Source organism: Bacillus rossius, chromosome 2 (assembly GCF_032445375.1).
Source record: "Bacillus rossius redtenbacheri isolate Brsri chromosome 2, Brsri_v3, whole genome shotgun sequence".
NCBI lineage: Eukaryota > Metazoa > Arthropoda > Insecta > Phasmatodea > Bacillidae > Bacillus > Bacillus rossius.
The window spans coordinates 5,311,208-5,333,558 of record NC_086331.1 but is presented as its reverse complement, the minus strand read 5'-3'; the positions used below and the strand labels follow the sequence as shown (position 1 = coordinate 5,333,558).

Here is a 22,351-nt window from a genome sequence, read left to right as displayed (position 1 = left end):
TCGAAAAAGTCAAATCGATGGTTGTTCCAATCGATTGGAAGAGAGATATATGCGGCGCAAGCGTACAATGAGCGCAACGGGACACAGCGTAACGGGACAATGTGCGTGACGGGACACCTTTTCGTGCGTGCAGCCGGCGTTCATCGATTTATTAGACGTTGCCACGTCAAAAGGAAAGTGACGCTATCCTAAGAGTTGTGTTAACTTCTATGCTGAACACAAACGCCCGTAAAAAGGTTATTTACGAGGATCAGTGGAAGAGTGTGCAGTCGCGAGTTGGCTCGCCATACAGAAGATCGTCCAGCGAGTGGTCAGCCGAAGTCCTAACGAGTGCCTGGGAGGTTTCCGTGGGGCGGACATTAGCGGCGAGCAGAGACTAGAGAAAGTTACAGATGGAGCATAACGCATAAGCTCTGAGCACTGTGGCCAGTTCGTTCACCTAAGAAGATGGCGGCCATTTGTTTATACAGTATATAGAAATGTAGTTTACTACAAGAGACATGCAAAATTCGCGGATTCATTTCGCGATAGGCTAGCATCAAAACAACTATACCTTCGTACCGCTTCTGCGATTGGCCCACATTTTATCCGGGGAACTGTGAGCCAATGGGAAACACTAAACCAAGAAAGTGCCGAATTACGGACAGCCTAGTTGAGACGTCTCACGCGTCAGTAGCCAATGAACAGGTGTCATTTCCGCGAGTATTTAAAGGACTGTGGAGTCTATCCTAGAGGTCAATGAATCCGCGAATTTTGCATGTCTCTATTTACTACATACTCTTGTACACAATCATTTTTCTCGAGTCAACAGTCTTTATTTGTTTAATATTCATGCACTTTTCCACCACCATACATTCATCACTTATGAGAAAATGCGATTTTCTTCATGTCACAATATGGCGGCGACCTGCTTCCCCCTTGCGTCCCCTGGCTTCAGCAGAGATACCTACAAACTGCGAACATGTGTAACTCCATCTGTAACTTTGTCTAGTCTCTGGCGGTGAGCGGGTGCAGATAGCGAGACCGTCGCTGAGTGCGTTCAGAAGGCGACAGAGGGCTCCGTTCACTGCTGATCTCCGAGCAACTGTGACGTCATAGTGGGATTATCTTTGAAAGATTTGTGCAATGGGAGTGCATGACTTGATGTAAGCTTTTGGACATACGCCATTGCTAAGCACATGTAGGTCTGTAGAAGAAAACTACAGAAAAACACAAATGACAAAAACACAAATTAGGAAAAAAATTGCCGTTGTCAGGATATAAACACCACACAATATCCTAACAACAGAAATTTTTTGCTTAGTTTGTGTTTTTGTCATTTGTTTTTTTTTTTTGTAGTTTTCTTCTACATACATAAATGTGCTTAGCAATGGCGTATGTCCAAAAGATTACATCAAGTCATAGTGGGAGGCAATTTAAAAAAAACGAATGATAACAAAATCGGGGGATACAGTTCGGTGTTGCAGCTACATATCTATCATCTCCATACAAAATGTAATCACACCACTGGATAGCTAAAGGATCGAAGAATTCGTTACGCTAAGTGAGGACTGTGACGCATCGCGCGCGGTGGAGGGGGAAGCGCCGCCAGTTTGAGGTCATTTTGCTGCGTTTCCAGATTACCATTTAGTATAACTTTTGACTCGGAGAAGCTACGACGTTCGTTTAGGTTTCAATCGTCAGCTCTCATCCTAATCTATCGATTGCATATACAAAACCTATAAATAATAAAGTTATAACACGGTAATTATTTGTTTACTCGATTTCTTTCCTGAAGCCGACGAACGGAAATAGTTATTATCATAAACATAGCATGGAAACCGGAAGGACTTCTTAGTGTTAAAACATGATGGTAACATATATAAAATAACGTATTTTATATTTTGTATAGAAAATATCACCTGTTACGTACACGTATTCACGTACAACACACGGCCGTGACCATGACACAGCCACACGCCATGTTTTTAGACGCAGTATTTCAAGTGGACATACGCTTAAAAGCATTTATGCCATCAGAAATGTATTTATAAATTACTGATATTTTTATAAGAACTCGAGTAATAATTTTGATATTGGATCTTTCAAAAAATAAACCTATAATTTAAGGATAATTTTCACAGATGGCAAAGAAATATAATCGAGAGTCTAATTTTGTAATGTCTTTTATAAAGGGTTGATTCTGTGAGTAAATAATAACATAGCACGTGCTGTAAAATAATATGTTTAGCTGGTTATGAACTAATGTCAGCCCTAGTATTTTTAATGTTTTACTTTGTCTAAAATCCAGTTAAACTGAAATATAGTAGTGTGCGGCCTTAGTTATGTTTTCAGAATACTGTTTATAGCATTTTAAGTAAAGGCCTATTTAATTACGTATTGTAAAATCTTGGTATATCAAGTGTGTAATTACATATTAAGTATTTTATGTTCGTAGAGCGTCAGTCGTTTAAGAGAACATCTGTAGTCCATAACCAAGTTGTAGGAACCAGAGAACATGTACAATATTTATGTTTGTCAAAGAAAAATTGAAAATAAAGCAGTATCTAAGCCTAGCACTTTTCTCTCTCGTTATTAAAAACTGCCGCTTAGTGTTGCGCCTCCCGGGGAACAGCACTGGGCAAGAGTTTATAATTTATAATGAAAATAAATTATACATACGGAAACATAATTTAACAAACACTCTCATAATCCTTCCACAGACACTCCCTGCCAGCGACAATGAAAGATTACAAGCAACCTGACATCATTATACATTCGGGAACATAACCTCACTTATACAAATATATTTGAAAACACGCTTGAAAATTGTTATAAACACAAATTTTATCACTAATATTAATTATAAATATTTTTATATGGACCAGTACTTAAAAGCAATAAATAAAGTATACATATTAAAATATATATATTTGATTTATATTTAGCTTTTTTTTGTTAGTAGCCTTTTTTTTTATCCTGTGAAAAATTCGTTGCTTGGTGCGAACGCATCAAAAAAATTCAATCTTATAATTTTTTTTCATAACGCACCTAAAGCAGTATAACTTCAATAGAACTGTTGTTCAAAGATATCGCTGTTTTCCAAACGATCACACTCGAAGTACTATTGGCATAGTTACATACACCAACACATCGTTAGACCATTAAAAATCACAGTGACCAGGATATAATGCCAGATTTCTTGCCTATTTGATAGGTGCAATTATTTCCTCTTATATTTGGCACACCAATACGCTTGATACGTCCCGCGATGTTCACGAAAGCGAATACATGCGGGTCGACTTTTTGGACGACTTCGGGTCGTCGGCGCATGCGCACTATAGACGTAATCATGTTCAACTTCCGTCCTTGGTGCGCGCGCAGATTGACGTATTTCCGTTGCTAACTAAAATTTCATCCACAACGCGCCGAAGACGTATAACAACAAAAAATAAATGTATATTACTCTTAAATTACAACATTGTTGTTTCTTTGTTCATAACCGTCATTATTTAGCGTTATCAACTGTTATCGGCTTGACGTTTTTTCATGGAACACGGTGTATATGCATTTATCATTGGTAAGATAGCCAAATTTTTGAACGAATATTTTGAAACTGGTCATAAATAGCCTTATAAGTAGGGCAATTAGTAGTTCCTAACCTAAGAACTTGTTCCTTGCTAAATAACCTACCTTATTACCAGTAGTATCTCCTGGCGCTCTACTTCATGATAAGTGAATTTGGAAATGCCAGTTGCCCTTGAAGGTATAACATGGTTTGTTCGAATATATTAATTTTAAATTTACACAAACATTTCGTCACGGAATGAACAAATTGTTAAAGAGTCAAGTTTGCCAATGACGTTATCAATGAAGTCAAGATTGCACGGATTGAGAGAAAGTGGACTATTTTTTTTTAGGGGGATGGCGGAGGGATTTGTGTCCTGCGCGTGTGTCGTGTTCTCCTGACACTGCGGCGTCAGGCTTGATTCACAAGTGAAGTGTAACGGAAACAGAGACAGGTCGTGTGCACAAGATTTGACCGCCATGTTTTCGAGCCTACTGATTCACAACTGCGCATATGGCGGTCGTGCGCGTACATACGTTAGACCTGTTACGGAAGCATGGCGCAACAGCCAGTGAGAGAAGAGTATGTATGGTGCCGCCATTGCGAGAAATGGGAACTGTTTAGATTCATTAATCGTATTTTATACATATAAACAGGTAAATCCTGCTTTAAAATTTTACAAAAAAAATTATAATAACTAAAAAAAAGTCAATAACGTTAAATGTTTTAAAAAAAAACTAAAATAAAAGTTTCCGTATTTATAATTACTAGCAAAAAATTTACATAACACAAATTAATTGATATTTTTAAAAAATGTGTTCACAATCTGCTGGTCAGATGTTGGGAACACCGCAAATAATTCATTGGCTGAAATGAAAAGTAAGACTGGAGTTGTTCACAGGTCCCCCGACCCCCCCACTAAACCCCCCCCCCCCCCCCATACTCCCGTTACCCTAAATCACCGACAGCGTGTTCTCGACACAGGGATACAGGAAGAAGGATTCAGCTATGGCCGCAGTAAGGACACTTTCCAGTACATCTACTTTCATACGACTTATCTCAAATAATTTGAGAGTGACGAATGATCCTAGGGTGGATTTCGGCCAACCGAGGGAAACCAGATCAGGACGGCCGGTAACCTAATTCCAGCCTGGGGTCCTCTGGAATGAAACTTCAATTTTTTTTAATTTTTGTCCAAAAATTCCGAAAACAATCCACAAAAATATAAAAAATTGCTTACCTATAATGTTTAGTTATCGAAACCATCTCATTCCTTGATTCGATTCCCAGCGAGAGTAATCATGTAATTTATTAATAAAATCTTTTAAAAAATTCTTAAATCAATATAAATAATAATTTTAATAAAAAAATATTTTTACGTCACACCTGCCATCTTGGATTATGTCATGTCCGCCATATTGAAAATCCGTAATTATTATGAGAAAAAATTCAGAAATTTTTAAATTCATTAAAAATGTATTGAAAAAAATTGTAATTATAAAACACACGTCATGGAGTCCTCGGTTCTAAAACGAAAATAGCAGGGGAAAAAATCACAGCTCCTTTTTCCACGGAAGCCACAGCTTCCCTCGGTTTTTTTAAAATATGGAGTATACTTCGTCGATGTGCGAATAGTTTTCTCCACGAACCGATGCCACTAAAGTAGTTTAGTAAAGTGGCTTCAGCAGCAGGATTCAAGGCTATGGTGTGAGGTGGCGGCTTAAGCCTTGGAACCTACATCTCGAATGACGTCACGGGGGCCATCTTGGATAACCTTGACCTTCATAATTCCTCAAAATCAACTCGAAATTCCTTTAAAAAAATCCTTATTTCGAGGGTAGATTTCAGGTTTTTAGGGTACTTTTCCCGTTTTACTTATTCCTCAAAAATTCAAAAATTCAAAATTCAAATTTTGCCTTTAACAGAACCACAATTCCTAAAAGCTGCTTAAGACTCCTAAAAGCAAGCCACTTTAAGACGACGAGATCACGACCTTGAATTTGACTGTAAACACGAAATCTTAAATTCTAAAAATATAAAAAAATTGATTAGTTCAAATGTTTAGTTACCTAATTCAATTCCCGGCGAGAGTAAGCATGTAATTTATGTACAAAAAATTCTTATTTAAAATTTAAATAAAACATTAATATAAAAAATGTCTAAATCACACCCGCCATTTTTTATTTTAGAAACTTTGCACTTTTCGTTACGCCTGCAATGTTGGATGTGTATGACATCATCGCTACACATTTCGTTACGGCCGTTATCTTGGATTCTAGAACATTTTAATTTTCGTTACGGCCACCACCTTGAAAATCCATAATTACTATGGGAAACAATTTTTATTTTATAAAAATTAATTAATTTTAATAAATAGTATTTGCACCATGGAGTCCTCGGTTAGAATCGGACGAGGACATTTGATTAAAAATGGGAATGAATTCACCTCCACGGAAGACACCGGCAGGCTGACAGATATAACGCCAGCCAGTTTGGCGTCATGGGGGCCATCTTGGGTCCGCCATCTTGTTGTCGTCTGGTGGAGGTCACCATCTCATTTTCGTCTGCTAGAGGGCGCTGTCGCTATATTAAATTAATTTTTTCCCGCTAGAATGCAGGAATCATTTATAACCTTGGCGTCCGCCATCTTCTCAGCCGTCTTGGTCACCATCTGTAAACTCTGTAATATTTAAACTAGAAATTCGGAAAAAAATCACCTTTTAAAATAATGATTGATTGTATCGTATCAGTTATGTCCTTGTTTGATGCAATAAAATATAATTAATTTTAAAAAAATCCATTAGAGTGACAGGTTCGAGAAATAACCAACAAAATTACAAATAAATATTTATTACAGAACTTCTACAAGTACAAAAAACAAAGTTCTGACGTTCTCGATTGCTACAGTCTTTTTAGAAGGCGAAACAAGACCTCTGCATGTCTTGACATGTGTTTCCAGTACATTCCCACATGCAAGTCGATTGACCAGCCACATACAGTTAATAGCCAGATGCATACAGTAGTAAGTGGTAAAAAACATCCAGTCAGTAGCCCATAGGTATTTTTCGTCGATATTATCCGAGTGTTTCTGGTTATTCCTGAGAAAACAATCGCTGCGCGTAATTCTTTGTAATGAGACAAGCAATTTTATTCAGAGTCTCGTTTGGTTAGTGAATGTCAGTTACTAAATCAACGCTTACAATATAGCTACCATCATGCAAGACGAACTTCCTTCACCTTGATGTCTAGTGAAGACTGCAGCCTGCTACCCCGTGCTGGGGCGAGCAGCCCACGTCCTTCCCTACCAAGACAGCCAGTTACCATCATTCTGTTTGAACCCAGCTGACTTTAGACATCTAAAACTAAAATTAAACACTTGATTAGGTGTTGAGTAGATTATTGCAGGGTTCATACTAATTACTTCGTAAGCAAACATTTAAATTTTTTCTGACACATAAAAGAAAGGGGATAAATAACAATACACATAATACTGACAAGTGGCATTTTAGACATAAAAAATACAATCCTTACGTGATGCCCGGCCGTAGCGATCACGTTACCTACAACACCAAGGCCTTGCCTTCGCATAAGTCTAAGTCCGTACTTGAAAAACGCGGGGGGGAGGGGGAATCCACACCAAAGCTTGCCTACCGTCCCAAACCAACTTCTTCTTCCACCAATAACAAATTAAAGTTTTACTTACAATACTTCTCGCCGTGTAGTAGAAATTTACCAAAACTGTAGCGCACGCGGCGCCTCCGGGTACCCGGGCTGTAGACTCGGCGTAGGTGACGCATGTAGCACAGTCAAATGGCAGAGGTCTTCGCACTTCGGGGCGAGTTCCATTAACACTTGCAACTCACAAGAAGTTTAAGATCGCTTACGGTAAATACGTTGCCGTTCCTTCCAAATTATAAAAAATATATATAAACCAGCTGATGCGGGCCGCGGCAACGATGGCTCCGCGTAGCAGTCTCCAGGGTTCAGGAACTACCAGCTGTTCCGTCGTCGGTCAACGCCCGCAAGCCACTGTCTCCCCCAGAGCCCAAACAGCCTCTCCCCTGCATACGTCACACACCCGTGACGTCATCCACCTCCCTCCGCTAATTCCCCTCTTTCATACGTGGATAAGTCCGTTCAACAGAGGTAAATGGCCGCACGGAAAACCTAAGTCTTTGATTTATTTTAACTGAGACTTTTGAAGACGTAAATAAAAATAAATATGAAAGCATTAACTAAAAAAATTACGATAACATTAAAATTAAACATAATTAAACATTAAACATAATAATATGATACACCAGAAGTGTCTCAACCACACACAAAAGGAAATTTAAAAAAATCACCCCCTTGAGTTATCTAACTATTAGGTCCGCGTAAAGTAAGTAACACTAGAAGCAACATGTAGAAGACGAAGTAAGAAAAACTCAAAAGAGCCAGGAAAGAGAAAAACACAAAACTAAGACACAGATAGCAAACTCGAAATAGCACTATTCACTAACTGTAATGCGCGACCCATAGCTAAACTCTCAAAAGGTTTTACAAAGAAAATTAAACTATACTAAAATAACTGAATCCTGGATGTAAAATTAACCATTTCAAAAAAAAAATATACAGCGGCCATGAAACTTTCTTTCCAAAACATTTTTTCCAAAAATGGCTATAGGTAACTTAGATAAACGTCTAATACATCCTAAATTTATTTTAAATTTATTTTAAAGACGTATTCACGTAAAAAAAAAAAAAGCCAGTTCCGATTGGAGCTCATGCGATCATTGGCTGTAACAGGATAAACACACAAAGTGTGTTCGATAAGAAACAAACTGGCAAGTGTTCGTGGCCGATATAATAACAGGTATTTATCGTCCTCGTAACGACTTTACTCTACTCCTGACAGTCATTCGCTTTCTGGTTTATGGTGAGTAAGGACTCGTAAGATATTTTGCTACCGATTATCATTTCTGTAGTTTTTTTATGTCATTTTTAATTTTGAATTTAATATACCTAAACATTCAAGAAAGGCATTTTATACACCATGTCGTAATTAATGGCTGTTGAAAATGATCCGAGGAATTCCTATAAAATAATTTTACCAAATTTTTTTTAACACTTGCAATACATTTTTTGCTATTTTGTTGCGAATGCTCTGTATTCAGTTATTATGTGGTTTTTTCCCCACTAGTTATGCCTAGGCTACTCGTGTTGCCCAATTAATTAGTAATAACAAATATTTTATTTTGATATATTTGAAATTATTAAAGTAGCCTAAAAACCAATATCAAAATATATTGTTCAACATTTTTAAGTAAATGTAATCTTTTCTAGAAATTATTTTTATTTTTTATTTTCTTGGTGGGTTTTTAGCAATTTCTCGTTTGCATTAAAAAATATAGTTATTTTATATTTTTAAAAATTTAATATTTTAATAATAACGTGGATATGTATTTGATAAACTTACTATAAGAGAATAATGAGCCATTAAATAATAAAATAAGGTTTTATATATCATCAGTAGATTTAAGGACATTGGTTTAAATAATACTGTTAAGACGTATGTGGGGAGAACTGGGTTCGTAAGGGATAGCCCAATTAAGTTTTATTACAGTTTTATTAATTACTAATACGTACATTAATAATAAATAATTGTACTTAAAAATATCCGATCATAAATCACTGGCACTTAAAAATGTTTATTTTCAAGTCACTCAATGTCTATCAAGTTCCACAGTACACACTCCTCACTGGAGCTGGGCTCTACAGTGGTTCGCTCCTTACCTCGCGCCTGTCCACACACACAGTCTAGCGCCACTCAGTCGCACTCTCTCGATCCCGTCGCTCCGCGTCGCGCCACTCTCGAGGGGGTCTCTCACCCTCTTCGCCGATGTCGCACTTCCCTTCACTCGCGGAACTCTCCGAACTCTCGGAACTCAGGAACTGTTGCGCGACTCGCTCGCAACTCGCTCGGAACTCGGCACTCCCCACGGAAGCCGGCGTCGCTGCTTAATTATGTACTGGTGGGTTGTCTTTCCAGAACCGACGAGAGCGGCTGTGCCGAGTCGCGTCATTCCGAGCCGACCCGACGCCCGAACAGTCCATAAAGGTTGCCATAATTCGCACCATTCCGCATGCGTGGCCCGTGGAATTCCCAAGGCCGCTCAGCGTTAAATAACAGCGCCGTGGCAGAACGGTGCGCGTGGTTGGGAGGGGGAGGGGGTAGCGATGACCCTTGTAATCAGTCCAGGCATGCGTGGCATGTCTTACACAGTGGCCGTGCAGAGCCGCCAGCCAGCTCCGAACCAGGCATCGGAGTCTGGTCTCTCGTGCTCGTAACAATATTATTTGTAGGATATATATGAATCGCTTCGTGACAGCCTCACACATATAATTTAATTACATGTGTAAATTTGCAGTGGCCTGTTGTATATTAATATCCAGGAATTTTTAAACTTTGATGTCCTGAAAATAATATTTTTAATTGTGCATGCAACAATGTATCATTGAAGGGTGTCCATGTTATTCCATGCCTATGTGTGTTCGCACACTCCCAAACTGATTGCCGTTTATTATAATCCTATAAACATTTAGCAGTGCGAGCGGTTTCTCTCAGCCATTGCGCTACTCTTTAGTGCTGAAAATGTCCCTAAGTGGAGAATAGGTTGCTGATAATGTTCCGTGCTTGTTCTGTCAATGATCTGGGAAAATAAAACTTTTTGATTTAACTCTTCCACGGTATAATCCAAACCCAAATCTTTGAGTGGCGTCTCAAATTTACATCGCTGTATTTTGTTAAGAAAAGTGGTCTAACAACGATACAGGAACAACTTAAAACTTGGATGGATTTCATACTAAACATTTTATATTTCTTTTGATATTATTTACGAAGTGAAATTTTCTTGACTTCTGGGTTCTAGCCGCGTCGAATACGAAGATTTCAACAACGCCATCTTCAGTTCATTGTAGCAATTCCCTACTACTTTAAATTCACCTTCTGAATAATCACTTGCCTGCACTAACAAGTAGTCTACTTTAGTTTTCATAAATTAATCTTCAATTTTCACTATCTCCATTAAAATACTTCGAATAAATTATTGTAAAGGCTCAATTGCACACAAATCATCACAGACGCTTCACTTGCATAGCAATATACACACTTTTTTGACGTGATAACGTCTTATAAATCAATGAACGCCGCGCTGGCTGCACGCACGAAAAATTGTTACGTTCCACCTGAGCCGAGCGTGCAAAAACCGGCCAACCACCGTGCGAGAAAATCTTCTATAATATCAAACAGGTTAAGGCGATCTTTTTAACTAATTGTTCGTGATTATATTTTAAAAAAAATATTTAAATTAAATTTGCAAAAACTGTAAATAATATTTGAAAATTAAAAAGTATGCAATTTTTTCATCAATGTTTTCTTATGACGTTATCACGTAAATTTATCGTCCGTAAACCGACTTTACCGACAACCCCGTTTTCTTCACTTTTCAGTATTTCTTAAAAACAAAAATTTTATTCCAGGGCTTAAGTCATCCTTGAATGTTAAAGCGATCAACGTAACTTACTTTAGATTATGTTTCAATTGTTTCTATTCCCGCCTGGGTCATGAGAGATTTGGAACAAGTTCGTTTGTACGGGGTGAAAGACGTGACAAAAACCTCAGCATTATAAATGATGTGTGTTTGTGTTTTAGAGTGAACACTTGTGCGGTCTGCTCGGTTTCCATGGCGACTGCGGACCAGTCCTGCGGTATCGGCCGGTGCCAGCCGCCTCGGCTGCAGAAGCTGGCCACTGCCAGATGTTTCCTGGTCGTCTACAGCTTGATGGGGATCGTCCAGGGCATCAGCAGCAGCTACAGCTCAGCCACGCTGTCCAGCCTGGAGAAGCGGTTCAAAATCCCCACCCAAACCATTGGTAACACTCAGTGGCGTAGCCAGGATTTGTGTATGGGGGGGTCCAACCCCGGAATTTTTTTTTGGATTTTAAAGTGTAAAATAGTGCTATTTTAGCAGTTTTCAGTACTTAACTTTAAATATTGTAATTGTAAAAATATTATTAATTTTTTAATAAAAAAATTGTTTGAGTGATGAAGTAAGAAATTAATTAAAGATATTTTAATCAATACAAGCGCCTTGTCCACGTCCACTCAAAATCATAATTCATGCTCGAAGCTCGACAATACAAAATAAAAAGGAATAAAAATGGTTGGGTTTCGGCAGAACTGGCCTATTCCTGGAAACAATTAGCTTCAGCTTGAAGAGTTACCCAGTCACCTCCTGCTTATAATTACCGCGCTGGTTAAATACAGTAGGTGTAAGATATTTGAAAACTTGGGACCCGTCACGGCGTCACAACCTTATAGCTTCTGCTCGCGACAGGGGTAGGGGAAGGGAAGGAGAATCGGTAGGGCTCGCTTACTCTTCCCCTCCAGTGCAGTGGCCGGTGATAGCAGTAAGACACCCAGGCTTTTAGCTAACCTGCTTTCAGATAAGAATAAATAATTGGAGCTAAGGGGGGGGGGGGGTTAGAACCCCTACACCCCCCCCCCCCCGGCTAAACCCCTGGTAACACTGCTGCCGCGAGCACAGCCAACGCAAACGAAGGTCACTGACAAACAAAAACCACTTTTGAGAGCTCGCATGCGTACATTGGCCAAACCCTCGAGATTAAATTTTCATACTAAAGAAATGTTATTTTTAATTTAAGTTACAATAGAGATTGAAAAACATATTACATGTATTTTTTTAAATAATTCATTTAGTAAACATAAATATATAAACGACAAACAAATAAAGACAATTAAGTTCAATTAAAAAAAATATAAAGATGGTGTGTAAAATATATGTCAATACACAATCAAAATGATAACATATATCAACAGCCTTTGTATACTTTTTGCTAATACGGACTAAAATTTTATATGTTTTATCCAAAGTTTTGTTAATTTATTAGAAATGTTTTATTTATATAAAATTTTTGTCCCCTTTTTCCATAAGAAGAAAGCATAACCTTATAAAAGATTATTTTAAAAAATACTAAACGAAAAATTTGGAAATATTTTTAAGTAATAAAAGGAAAGATTAACTTATATTCGATATTTCAGCATGATTTTCCTTTGTTTTATTTTCTAGATTCAAAGAACAGATAAGCAAATAATTCATGATACAGAAAATATAAACTATATAAAAACCTTTATGTTATTTATTATTTAATAACTTAAATATAATATAATTTATATAATCTAAATTTGTTTAAAAAATAACAATTTTCCAATATTAATACTTCGTTCGAAATAATTAACTTTAATTTACGAAAACAAAAATATTTTTGAAATATTACACCATTTAAACAATCTAAAGTAAAATAATGCTGTTATCTACATTAAAAATTACAAACTTACAAACTTAGTGTAAAAATCTCAATGTGTAAGGACTTTAAAATAATTTTAATTTAATTTAATTTCTTAAAATAATTTTTGGATTGGGCATGATTGATTTTAAACTTTTTTTACATACGCCATTGCTGGTTTATATTGTAAAGCATAGACTAAAATATGAATGTATAAAATTTTCATTTTACTGAGCTGAAATAAAAATTCCAGTTAAATACAATGTGAAATGTTGATATTTGACCACCAAGCCAACATTTAAAAAAAAAATCAAAACATATAAATATTTACAGTATTAGGTTTTTCTTGCACATTCTGTACAAAAATTCTACTTTTTATTTAATTCCGTAATTTCGAAAGTAAAATATTTGGTTACTTAATTTTTTGTAGATGTATATCCAAATGGAAATGGTAATTCCAATAAAATTCTTATTTTATAATTATGTTTGGATCGTTAATTAAGCATATCTTAAAGTAAACTAAGTATACCAGGTGGACTTGTCAACATTACAAAAAAATAATTACATCACGAGAATTTTCATTAAATAAAGAAAAATATGTTATGCATTTAATGATTAATTCTAATTTAATACTCCAATAAGGAATGTAATTTTTTTAAAATATATATGCTTACATTGCACCTTTTCACTGTTCCGCAACTGTAGGAAAAAACGTTGTTTAAATTAACACATGCTGCATAGTGCAAAATCTTGGTAAAAAACGCAACAATCTTTGTTAACTGGCTCTATGTTTTGCACTGTGTGTTCTTTGTTCACATACACGAGAAGTCTATTGCGCGAAATATTTTGCGCTGTAGACCAAAGACTTGCAGGTTCGCGGGATGCTGATGACGATGAGTTGACGTGGAAATTCTTGGCACGGATCTCTGCTGCATATTAACAACTCTCTCTTCGCTGACGGATAGTGTACAAAGCAACGACCACTCTGGACAACTTGGTGGCCACGAATATTCCTCCCCGACATTTCGCCGCACTGCGATCTCCGACTTTGTTTCCGTGGAACTAAAAAAAAAAAAAAAAAACAGTGCACTTTCTCCTGCAAGGACTATGAGCATGGGTCTCGTGAAACTACAAAACACAACGCACTTTCTCCTGCGAGGACTGTGAACATGGGTTTCGTGGAACTCCAAAACACAATGCATTTTCTCCTGCAAGGACTATGATACTATGAACATGGGTCCGGAAATACAATTTTTTTATCGCTATAGTCGTTACCGTTTATAGTAACGTATATTGGATCCCTGTTAAAGTAAGTGGATTTTCCATGGTGTTTGGCTCGTTTCTGTATTATTTTTTTATGGGTTGGGTGTGTCTACTGAATGTCTGCTAAACGATATTTTAAGTCCCTTCGCCTAAGTTTCTTTGTCTTGTGGGTTTTGTATTATTTTGTTATTTATCTGTCGTTTATTTTTTATGTAAGGCAATGGAAAAGTTATTTAGAATTCAAGTAACACCATTTAGATTTTAAAACTTCAATCACAATATATTGTTAACGATATACCTATGCTTTAAGAATATGTATATCAAGTTGTCTTTAATACATTTTTTTTAGATTAGTGGCTGCGAATTTTTTCCGATTCACATTTATTAATGTTTTATAAACTTTACAATTGTCTATCTCCGTAATTTTTTTTTTTTTTTTTGTATTTTACCAGTTTTTGGTTGCAAAATTTTTGAATTCAATTTTCATTTAAAGAATATTTAAAAATTTTATATAAGTGGCATTTGAAGCTATGCATACTGTCTAAAGTAATTTCAGTGATTCAAGAATCATCCCAACTTGCCTACTACAGTGATGCCTTTGTTTTATGTCCCATGAATCCATAAAACCTAAATTTCCCTGCCGACGTTTGAACCATCCAACTGATGTGGAAGTCAATAAATAAATATAATTTAGTTTGTGATCTGCAGAGTATTTTGACACATGGAAACCTACTTAATCTTGACATGTTGTCTTTTATTTTCAAAGTATTTCCTTTGGCTATTATTTCTTAGTAGGAAGCTGCTTATTTAATAAATTCCTTGAAACCAACCTGTCTGGAAGCAGGGTTGGAAAATATCATGACGTCATGGAATAAACAAGACACGGCTCTGTCTGTGATCGAAAAAGCTTAATAGGGTGACTGAACCAACTCACCTCTAGGCGAGGACTGCTGATGCATGATGTTAATGTGAGTGTTTATAGCAGCCGATACTGCACCACGGGCCAAGTTTCGGTTGTGATTGTCACGTCTACCATTTTATATTCCTGTGATCTTGTTTCTAAAATGGCCCAAAAAAATCATAAACATTCCGTAAATATAACTCAAAATGTCCCATTTTCGAAGAAAATTATGTCTAAGAGGGCATTATTCTTAGAAAAGAGGAAACTTGAATAATGTTGGGAAATTCTGGGGCATTTTTAGGGAATTTTGGGGGAAATTTGTAGGTCAAGGTTACCGGTACCCTTGACCTTATGGCAAGGCCGGCTATTATGTACTTCTTATGTGTTATATATGTTGAATAAGTCATGATTAGAGACCCGTGAATTTCGCGAAATCAATGACCTCCAGGATAGACTCCAATATGCTCTACACACTCGGGCAAATGCCAACTGTTGATTGGCTGTTGACTTATAAGTCGTCTCGACTGGGTGGCCTGTGATTCGACATTTCTATGAGTGAGGGTCTCTAATTGGCCCTCAGTCCTCCAGATTTACAGAGAACCAATGACAGAAGCAGCACTAAGGTATAATTATTTGAATTTTAGCATAACACGAAATGATTCCGCGAAATTCACGGGTCTCTAGTCATGATATATATCTGATGTTACGGTCACCAAAACGGTGATCAATGACTAGAGGAGAAGCCTAAGATGTACATCAAGCTGTGTCCCTGCCCGAACACGCCCGAGTATTAACCTTCGGCCAACCTCGGGATTTGTTTTATTTTTGCGCAGGAAAAATTAATTCAAATATTAAAAGTGGTCGGTTAGGTTAGCTACATTAAAACACTTTAAAACACTATGGACGGTTAGTTGGGTTAGTATAGCTACATTAAAATAAACAGAGAAATATAAATATATATAAATAAACCCGAGGTTGGCCGAAGGTGAATATTCGGGCGTGTTCGGGCAGGGACAGAACTTGATGTACATCTTAGGCTTCCCTGACTAGAGGGACACTTTCATTAACGAGGTCGGGAGCGACTACCGCAGTTAAATGGTTTCTCAGGTGTTCTGAAGACCGGCAACGAGATCAGCCAGATGCTGCTGTGCCTGGCGGTGGGGTACCTGGGCGGTCGAGGCAGCAGACCTCGGTGGTTGGCCTGGGGGGTCGTGGCCTCCGCCGCCTCGTCCTACCTGCTGGGGCTTCTGCACGTGCTCTACGGGCCCGGCCGAGAGGCGCTGGCGCTCACGGAAGAACATTTCGACATCAGCGTCTTCAACGCCTCTCTGCCTTCTCAGCGTAAGCCACTCCAACACATCTCCGTAGTTCCTATCGCTAGAGACCGGAAAAATTCCCGAATTCATTTCGCGATAGGCTAAAATACAAATAGTTATACCTCAGTGCCGCCTCTGCTATTGGCACACAACTCACCTGGATGACGCCGGGTCAATGAGAAACACCTGACCAAAGCTTTATCGAAACACAGGCTGCTACGATGTGACGTCTCGCAAGACAGCAGCCAATGAGTGGGTGACATTTGACCAAATGTACATAGAACTATGGAGTTCATCCCAGAGGTCATTGAACCCGCGAATTTTTCCGGTCCCTACCTATCGCCTTTTGAGCAGTGGTAACAATTGTGGAGCCGGCCTTTCTCAACCCCCGACACAAGGTATTTTCTGTCACACGCAGTTAGCAGGACAGTCGCTTTAACATACACGACTGAATAACGTATTATTTACTTGCTGCAGTTAAGAAAAAAAAATTAAAATGGAAACATTTCAAGGAAAAGTCTACGTACATGGACATATTTGTGTCTACTAACAAAGGTTACTATGAGCCCGTGGATGTTTTGACTGGTATTCTAAAATGTCAGCATGCTCGTATAATCAGTAGAGATGTGTGTAAATAATTTTTCTTCCAGGGGAGGTGCCTCTGCTCTGTCAGGCGAACAGGACATCATCGGAAGTTTGTCGGCATGATGACGCCACCAGCGGAGAGTACTCGCTGACTCCTCTCGTCCTGATCTTCCTGTCGGAGATGATTTACGGCGTGGGCTACACCACGAGCAACATGCTTGGCCAGACCTACATGGATGACCACGTCAAAAAGAATAACTCCCCGTTTATGCTCGGTGACTTTTCCTCGCCAGAGATGAGGGAAATGCAGAGATGGAGCATAAGGTCCGATTCTGGGCGAGGGGTGTAAAGCCAAAACGGGAGCGGGATTACAGTGTACTACATGTACCAATATGGCATCCGATTGTTTACAATTGAATCAGCTCTACCTGTATTGGAGGTCAAATCGGAGAAAAATTTCAACTCATATCATAACATTATTTGTATTATGAAGATTCGTTTTGGACTTTTAATATATTGTTGTGATTTACCGGGTTCGTAAAGGATAGCCCAATTAATAGATTTTATTACCACTACACAGTTTTATTGACGGCTACAACTTATGTCACTTACAAATAATCTTCTAAAATGGCAAATAATCAATTGCACTTAAAAATAATATTGCTTCCCCAGTCACTCGTTTTCACACACCGCACACCTCGCTGGGCCACACTTCTGGCGCAACTCTCGCCGCAGCACCCCTCGCGGATCACCGTCGCAGGACTCCGTCGCTGCACTTCGCCGCCGCCGTCGCAGCTCTTACTCGACGCCTCGCTCGAAAGTTCGTTCGGAACTCCACCGCGCCCGCGACACTATCGCCCGGAACTGAACTCTTCACCCTGGAACCTTCGTCCAGGGACTTCGCCGCTTTATCACCCGGAAACTCCGCCACGGAAAAACTACCGACTCCACTGAACTCCTGCCCTGGAACCTTTCTCCAAGGACTTCGCCACTCTGCCGCACCCGCGGCACTATCACCCCGGAAACTCCGCCGCGGAAAAGCTCCCGCCTGAACTCTCTGACTCCTCCGAGGCTGGCGTCCTCGTCTTATGTATTAGCCCAGGCGCCTTCCATAAATCACGAGCGTGGCTAGGGCCAGCCCCGTCATTCCGCGCCGACCCGATGGTAGAAATCTCTCGAAACACATGTCGGCAGCTGACAGGTGGCGCGCGGGACTCCGCAGCTGTTGGGGTTTCAGGTGTCTAGCTATGTGTGAAATGCAGGGTGTCGCACGGGGAGCGGAGGGAAGGAGGGGGGAAAGCGACAATCCTTGTAATCTTCCAGGCGCGCGCGGTGCATCTCATGTTACGGCGGCCGCCAACAGCTCTGCACCTGCACGTGTCACGGCCTTGCTCACGTTCGTAACAATATATTGTTACGAACGTGATAAAGGCCGCATCACGCGCAGCTGCATGCCGTAACATGAGATGTGCCGTGCGCACCTGGGTCGCCACTTCCCCTTCCTCCAGCCCTCCACTCCCCCGCACGGCACTGTTAGTTTGATATCCGAAACCTCACAGCTGTGGAGTTACGCGAGCCGCCGACACGTGTTTCGAGAGATTTCGGCCGTCGGGATGGCGCGAAATAGACGCGACTGGCCCCGGCCCCTCTCGTGTGTTCTGGAATTGCGCCGGGGCCTATATATGCCCGAGGACGCCGGGAGTGAGTCATTGGAGTTCAGAGTGAAGTCGGGAGTTTTCCCGCGGCAGAGTTTCCGGGCGATAGAGTGGCGAAGTCCCTGGACGAAGGTTCCAGGGCGAAGAGTTCAGTTCCTGATGGTAGTTTCGCGGGCGCGGCGGAGTTCCGAGCGAAGTTCCGAGCGAGGCGTCGAGTGAGAACTTGGCGAAGGGGAAGTACGACGGCAGCGGCGGAGTGCAACGACGAAGTCCTGCGACGGAGGTGCGGCCCAGCGAGGCGTGTGGATTGTGAGAAACGAGTTACTGGAGGAAGCAACATTTTTTTAAGTACAATTGATTAATTGGCATTTTTAGATTATTAGCTAGTAATGTAAATAGTGGCAACAAATAAAACTGTGTGTGATAAAAATCTTTAATTGGGCTATCCTTTACGAACCCGCAGTAAAATCATAACACTTTGGTGTCAGAAGTGGGATAGCCCTGATTTAAATAATTGAAGATTAGTTTATAGTGAATTAAAATTTATTTAGATTTTCGATATTGCAACAAGTGTTAGGAACTGTAGTTAGTTTTAAGTGTAATAGTTGGAAATTAGTGTTAGGATTTAGTAGGGGTTTTGGTTAGATCGTTGAAGAAATTACAGTGTCGTCATAACACTTTAGTGTTAGGCTTGTAGTATATGTGGACAAGAAAGATGGCTGCCGATGAGCTTAAGAATGTCCTGGCACTCTTGGCCGAACTGAAGAGTGGCCAGAAGAAAATGGAAAATAGGCTGGACAAAATTGATACCAGCCAGGAAGAAGTGAATAATAAAATTGATAACAGCCAGGAAGAAATGAAGAATAAAATTGATAACAGCCAGGAAGAAATGAAGAATAAAATTGATAACAACCAGGAAGAAATGAAGAATAAATTTGATAACTGCCAAGAGGAGATGAAGAATGCTATTAAGACAGAGATAGAGGACATCAAGAAAAACCAAGAACAGATGTGAAACGAAATAGTTGCTGCACAAGAAAAAATGAAAAAGAAATCGATGAAACCAGCAACCAGTTGGAAGGGAAAGTACAGTGTTTGGAGCAACATGTAGCAGAACATGAAGAACTAGTAGCGCAACAGCTGGCCCAACTCGATCACACCGCAGAACAGCGAATGGTGCAGCAGTTAGTTCAAATCAAGCAGGCCACTGAACAGCGGGTATCGGCGGTAACCAAAGAGTGGTGTCGGATGCTCAAGGAAGCTACATCTGCTACGAAATGGAGTAGTTATTCTGGAGACATGAAGGTGGAAGGGGCAACTGGTCTCCCGAAATTCAAACCACCCACCTTTGATGGCCAATCGTCGTGAGCTGTCTACAGGCGACAGTTTGAGGCAGCTGCTGAAGTAAATGGGTGGAACGATGAAGAAAAGGCTATGGCACTCGTCTTGGCCCTGCGAGGATCTCCACTAGAGCTGCTGCCGACCATATCAGTTACAGACCAGAAATAATATGGCGTATTAGTAGATGCCCTTGAGCTGAGGTATGGTGACCGACACATGGGTGAGGAGTACAGAACAGCCCTGAAGACACATCAACAGAGATCTTCGGAAACCCTCCAAGAGTTCGAAGCCAACATCGAGTAACTCATGCACCTCACCTACCCAGAAGCACCAACAGAGTTCCGCTAGCAGCTAGCCACTAGTGCTTTTATAAACGGGCTCCGAGATGTGGAGGTTCAGCAAACTCTTCGTTTGGCCCGAAACAAGAAGAGCTGTGAGGCCTTGATTCATGCCCTGGAAATTGAGGCAGCACGTAGCGCCTCAAGAAACACAAGCATCAGGACAAGGAGAGCTGGACTGGAGCCATTCAATGCAGCAAATGCTAGAAACACCACTAATGAAGTAGATATTCTAAGGGCATTGAAGAAGCTGCTGAATGATACTCCAGGTAACCAGATCAAAAGAGCAGGAGGACGCCCGCGGTGCTTCATCTGCAATGAACTAGGACACATCAAGTGGGACTGTCTGACATGCATGAAGACAACACAACAGGAAGAAAAACAAGATCAACAGGGAAACGAGCAATAGCTGGTATATAAAGGGGCGCATGCCAGCTCTACAGGAAATGGTAGCCCCTAGGATTTTTCCTGTATCCGTATTTTGTAGAGGCCATGACAGTTTGCTGCTCAATGGATGGATCAATAACAGACAGTGTTTACTTACTGTTGACACAGGAGCATCGGCATCTATTATTCGCACAGATATTGTAAATAGAGAAAAACTGAAGCGAACACCCATTCAATACAGACTCAAAACAGCAACCGGCGACACCTCACCTGTGCATGGACAGTTGGATCTGGAGTTAAAGATTGAAACTTGGACATTATTGCAGACCTTTCTTGTTGCTGATATCACCGATGAGGTAATATTAGGAGTAGACATCATGAATCGATACGGATTCATTATTGACATGGAAGGACAGGTACTGTGTATTAAAGATGAAGAGGTGGCTTTGTTTACTCCCAACCAACTATAAGTTCCTGTAATGCAAGTGGTAGTTAGCGAAACTGTATCAATTCCAACAAATCATGAGAAGATAATAGCAGCTAGGATTACGGAAGACTCTAGGGGCAACATGAGCTACCTTATAGAGCCAGAAATGAAGTTAGGATTGAAGACACTCCTGGTCGCTCAAAGCATTGCAAGATGCGGCGAGGTTGTACCAGTCAGGGTGGCCAACTTCGACTCTCGAACAAAGGTCCTTAAACCAGGGGACCCAATAGCTAGCTGCGAACCAGTCTCTTGGGTAGGCCAATGCGAGTCTTCCTCACCTGTTAGACATGATGTGCAAACACTGAACCCGAATCTGGAGCAACTACTAGGGTGATGCCAAACTAATCTGACAGATGGGGAAATGGAAGAAATAGCAGCTTTTCTGGTAAACAACCGGGATGTATTTTCCTCAGGGGATACTTACCTTGGAAGAACAAGTCTGGTCTATCATTGCATCAACACAGGTGATGCAGAGCCGATCCGACAAGCACCACGATGGCTGCCTCTAGCAAAACAGGAAGAGGCTGAGAAGTTGATCGAGGGTATGATGGAAGGGGGTGTAATAGAACCATCAGCAAGTCCTTGGGTTTCCCCAGTTGTTTTAGTGGCGAAGAAGGATGGCCAACTGAGGTTTTGTGTGTATTACCGGAAGCTGAATGACATCACCAAAAAGGACAGCTACCCCCTACCACGTATCGATGACACACTTGATACACTCTCTGGCACCAGATGTTTCTCTACATTGGACCTGAAGAGTTGTTACTGGCAAGTGGAGCTACACCCAGAGGATAAGGAGAAGACTGCTTTTACGACAGGTAGTGATCTGTTCCAGTTCACTGTGTTACCATTCGGGTTATGTAATGCTCCTGCAACTTTTGAAAGATTGATGGAGCTTGTCCTGCATGGCTTGACTTGGAAAACCTGCCTAGTATATCTGGACGACATTATTGTAGTAGGTAATACAGTGAAGGAACATTTGCAAAATCTCCAAGATGTATTCGACAGTCTTCGCCATGCCGAACTTAAGTTAAGTCCTAAGAAATGCTTCTTGTTCTAGCATGAGGTAACATTCCTTGGGCATATAGTATCGCAGGATGGAGTGCGAACAGATCGTGAGAAGATCCGTTCTGTTATGGAGAGGCCTCAACCTAAAAACAAGCATGAAGCAAGAAGTTTTCTGGGA

General features: G+C 40.1%; 1 protein-coding gene across 1 annotated transcript; it reads left to right on the top strand.

Annotated features, from left to right (window-relative positions):
* Nucleotides 1–11,271: 11,271 nt before the first annotated feature.
* LOC134529930 (solute carrier organic anion transporter family member 74D-like) lies at nucleotides 11,272–17,549 on the top strand. The gene is made up of 3 exons (XM_063364483.1): nucleotides 11,272–11,461; nucleotides 16,167–16,400; nucleotides 17,026–17,549. The coding sequence occupies exons 1-3, from the start codon at nucleotides 11,272–11,274 to the stop codon at nucleotides 17,307–17,309; spliced, it is 708 nt and encodes a 235-aa protein (XP_063220553.1). The 3' UTR covers nucleotides 17,310–17,549.
* The last annotated feature ends 4,802 nt before the right edge of the window (nucleotides 17,550–22,351 follow it).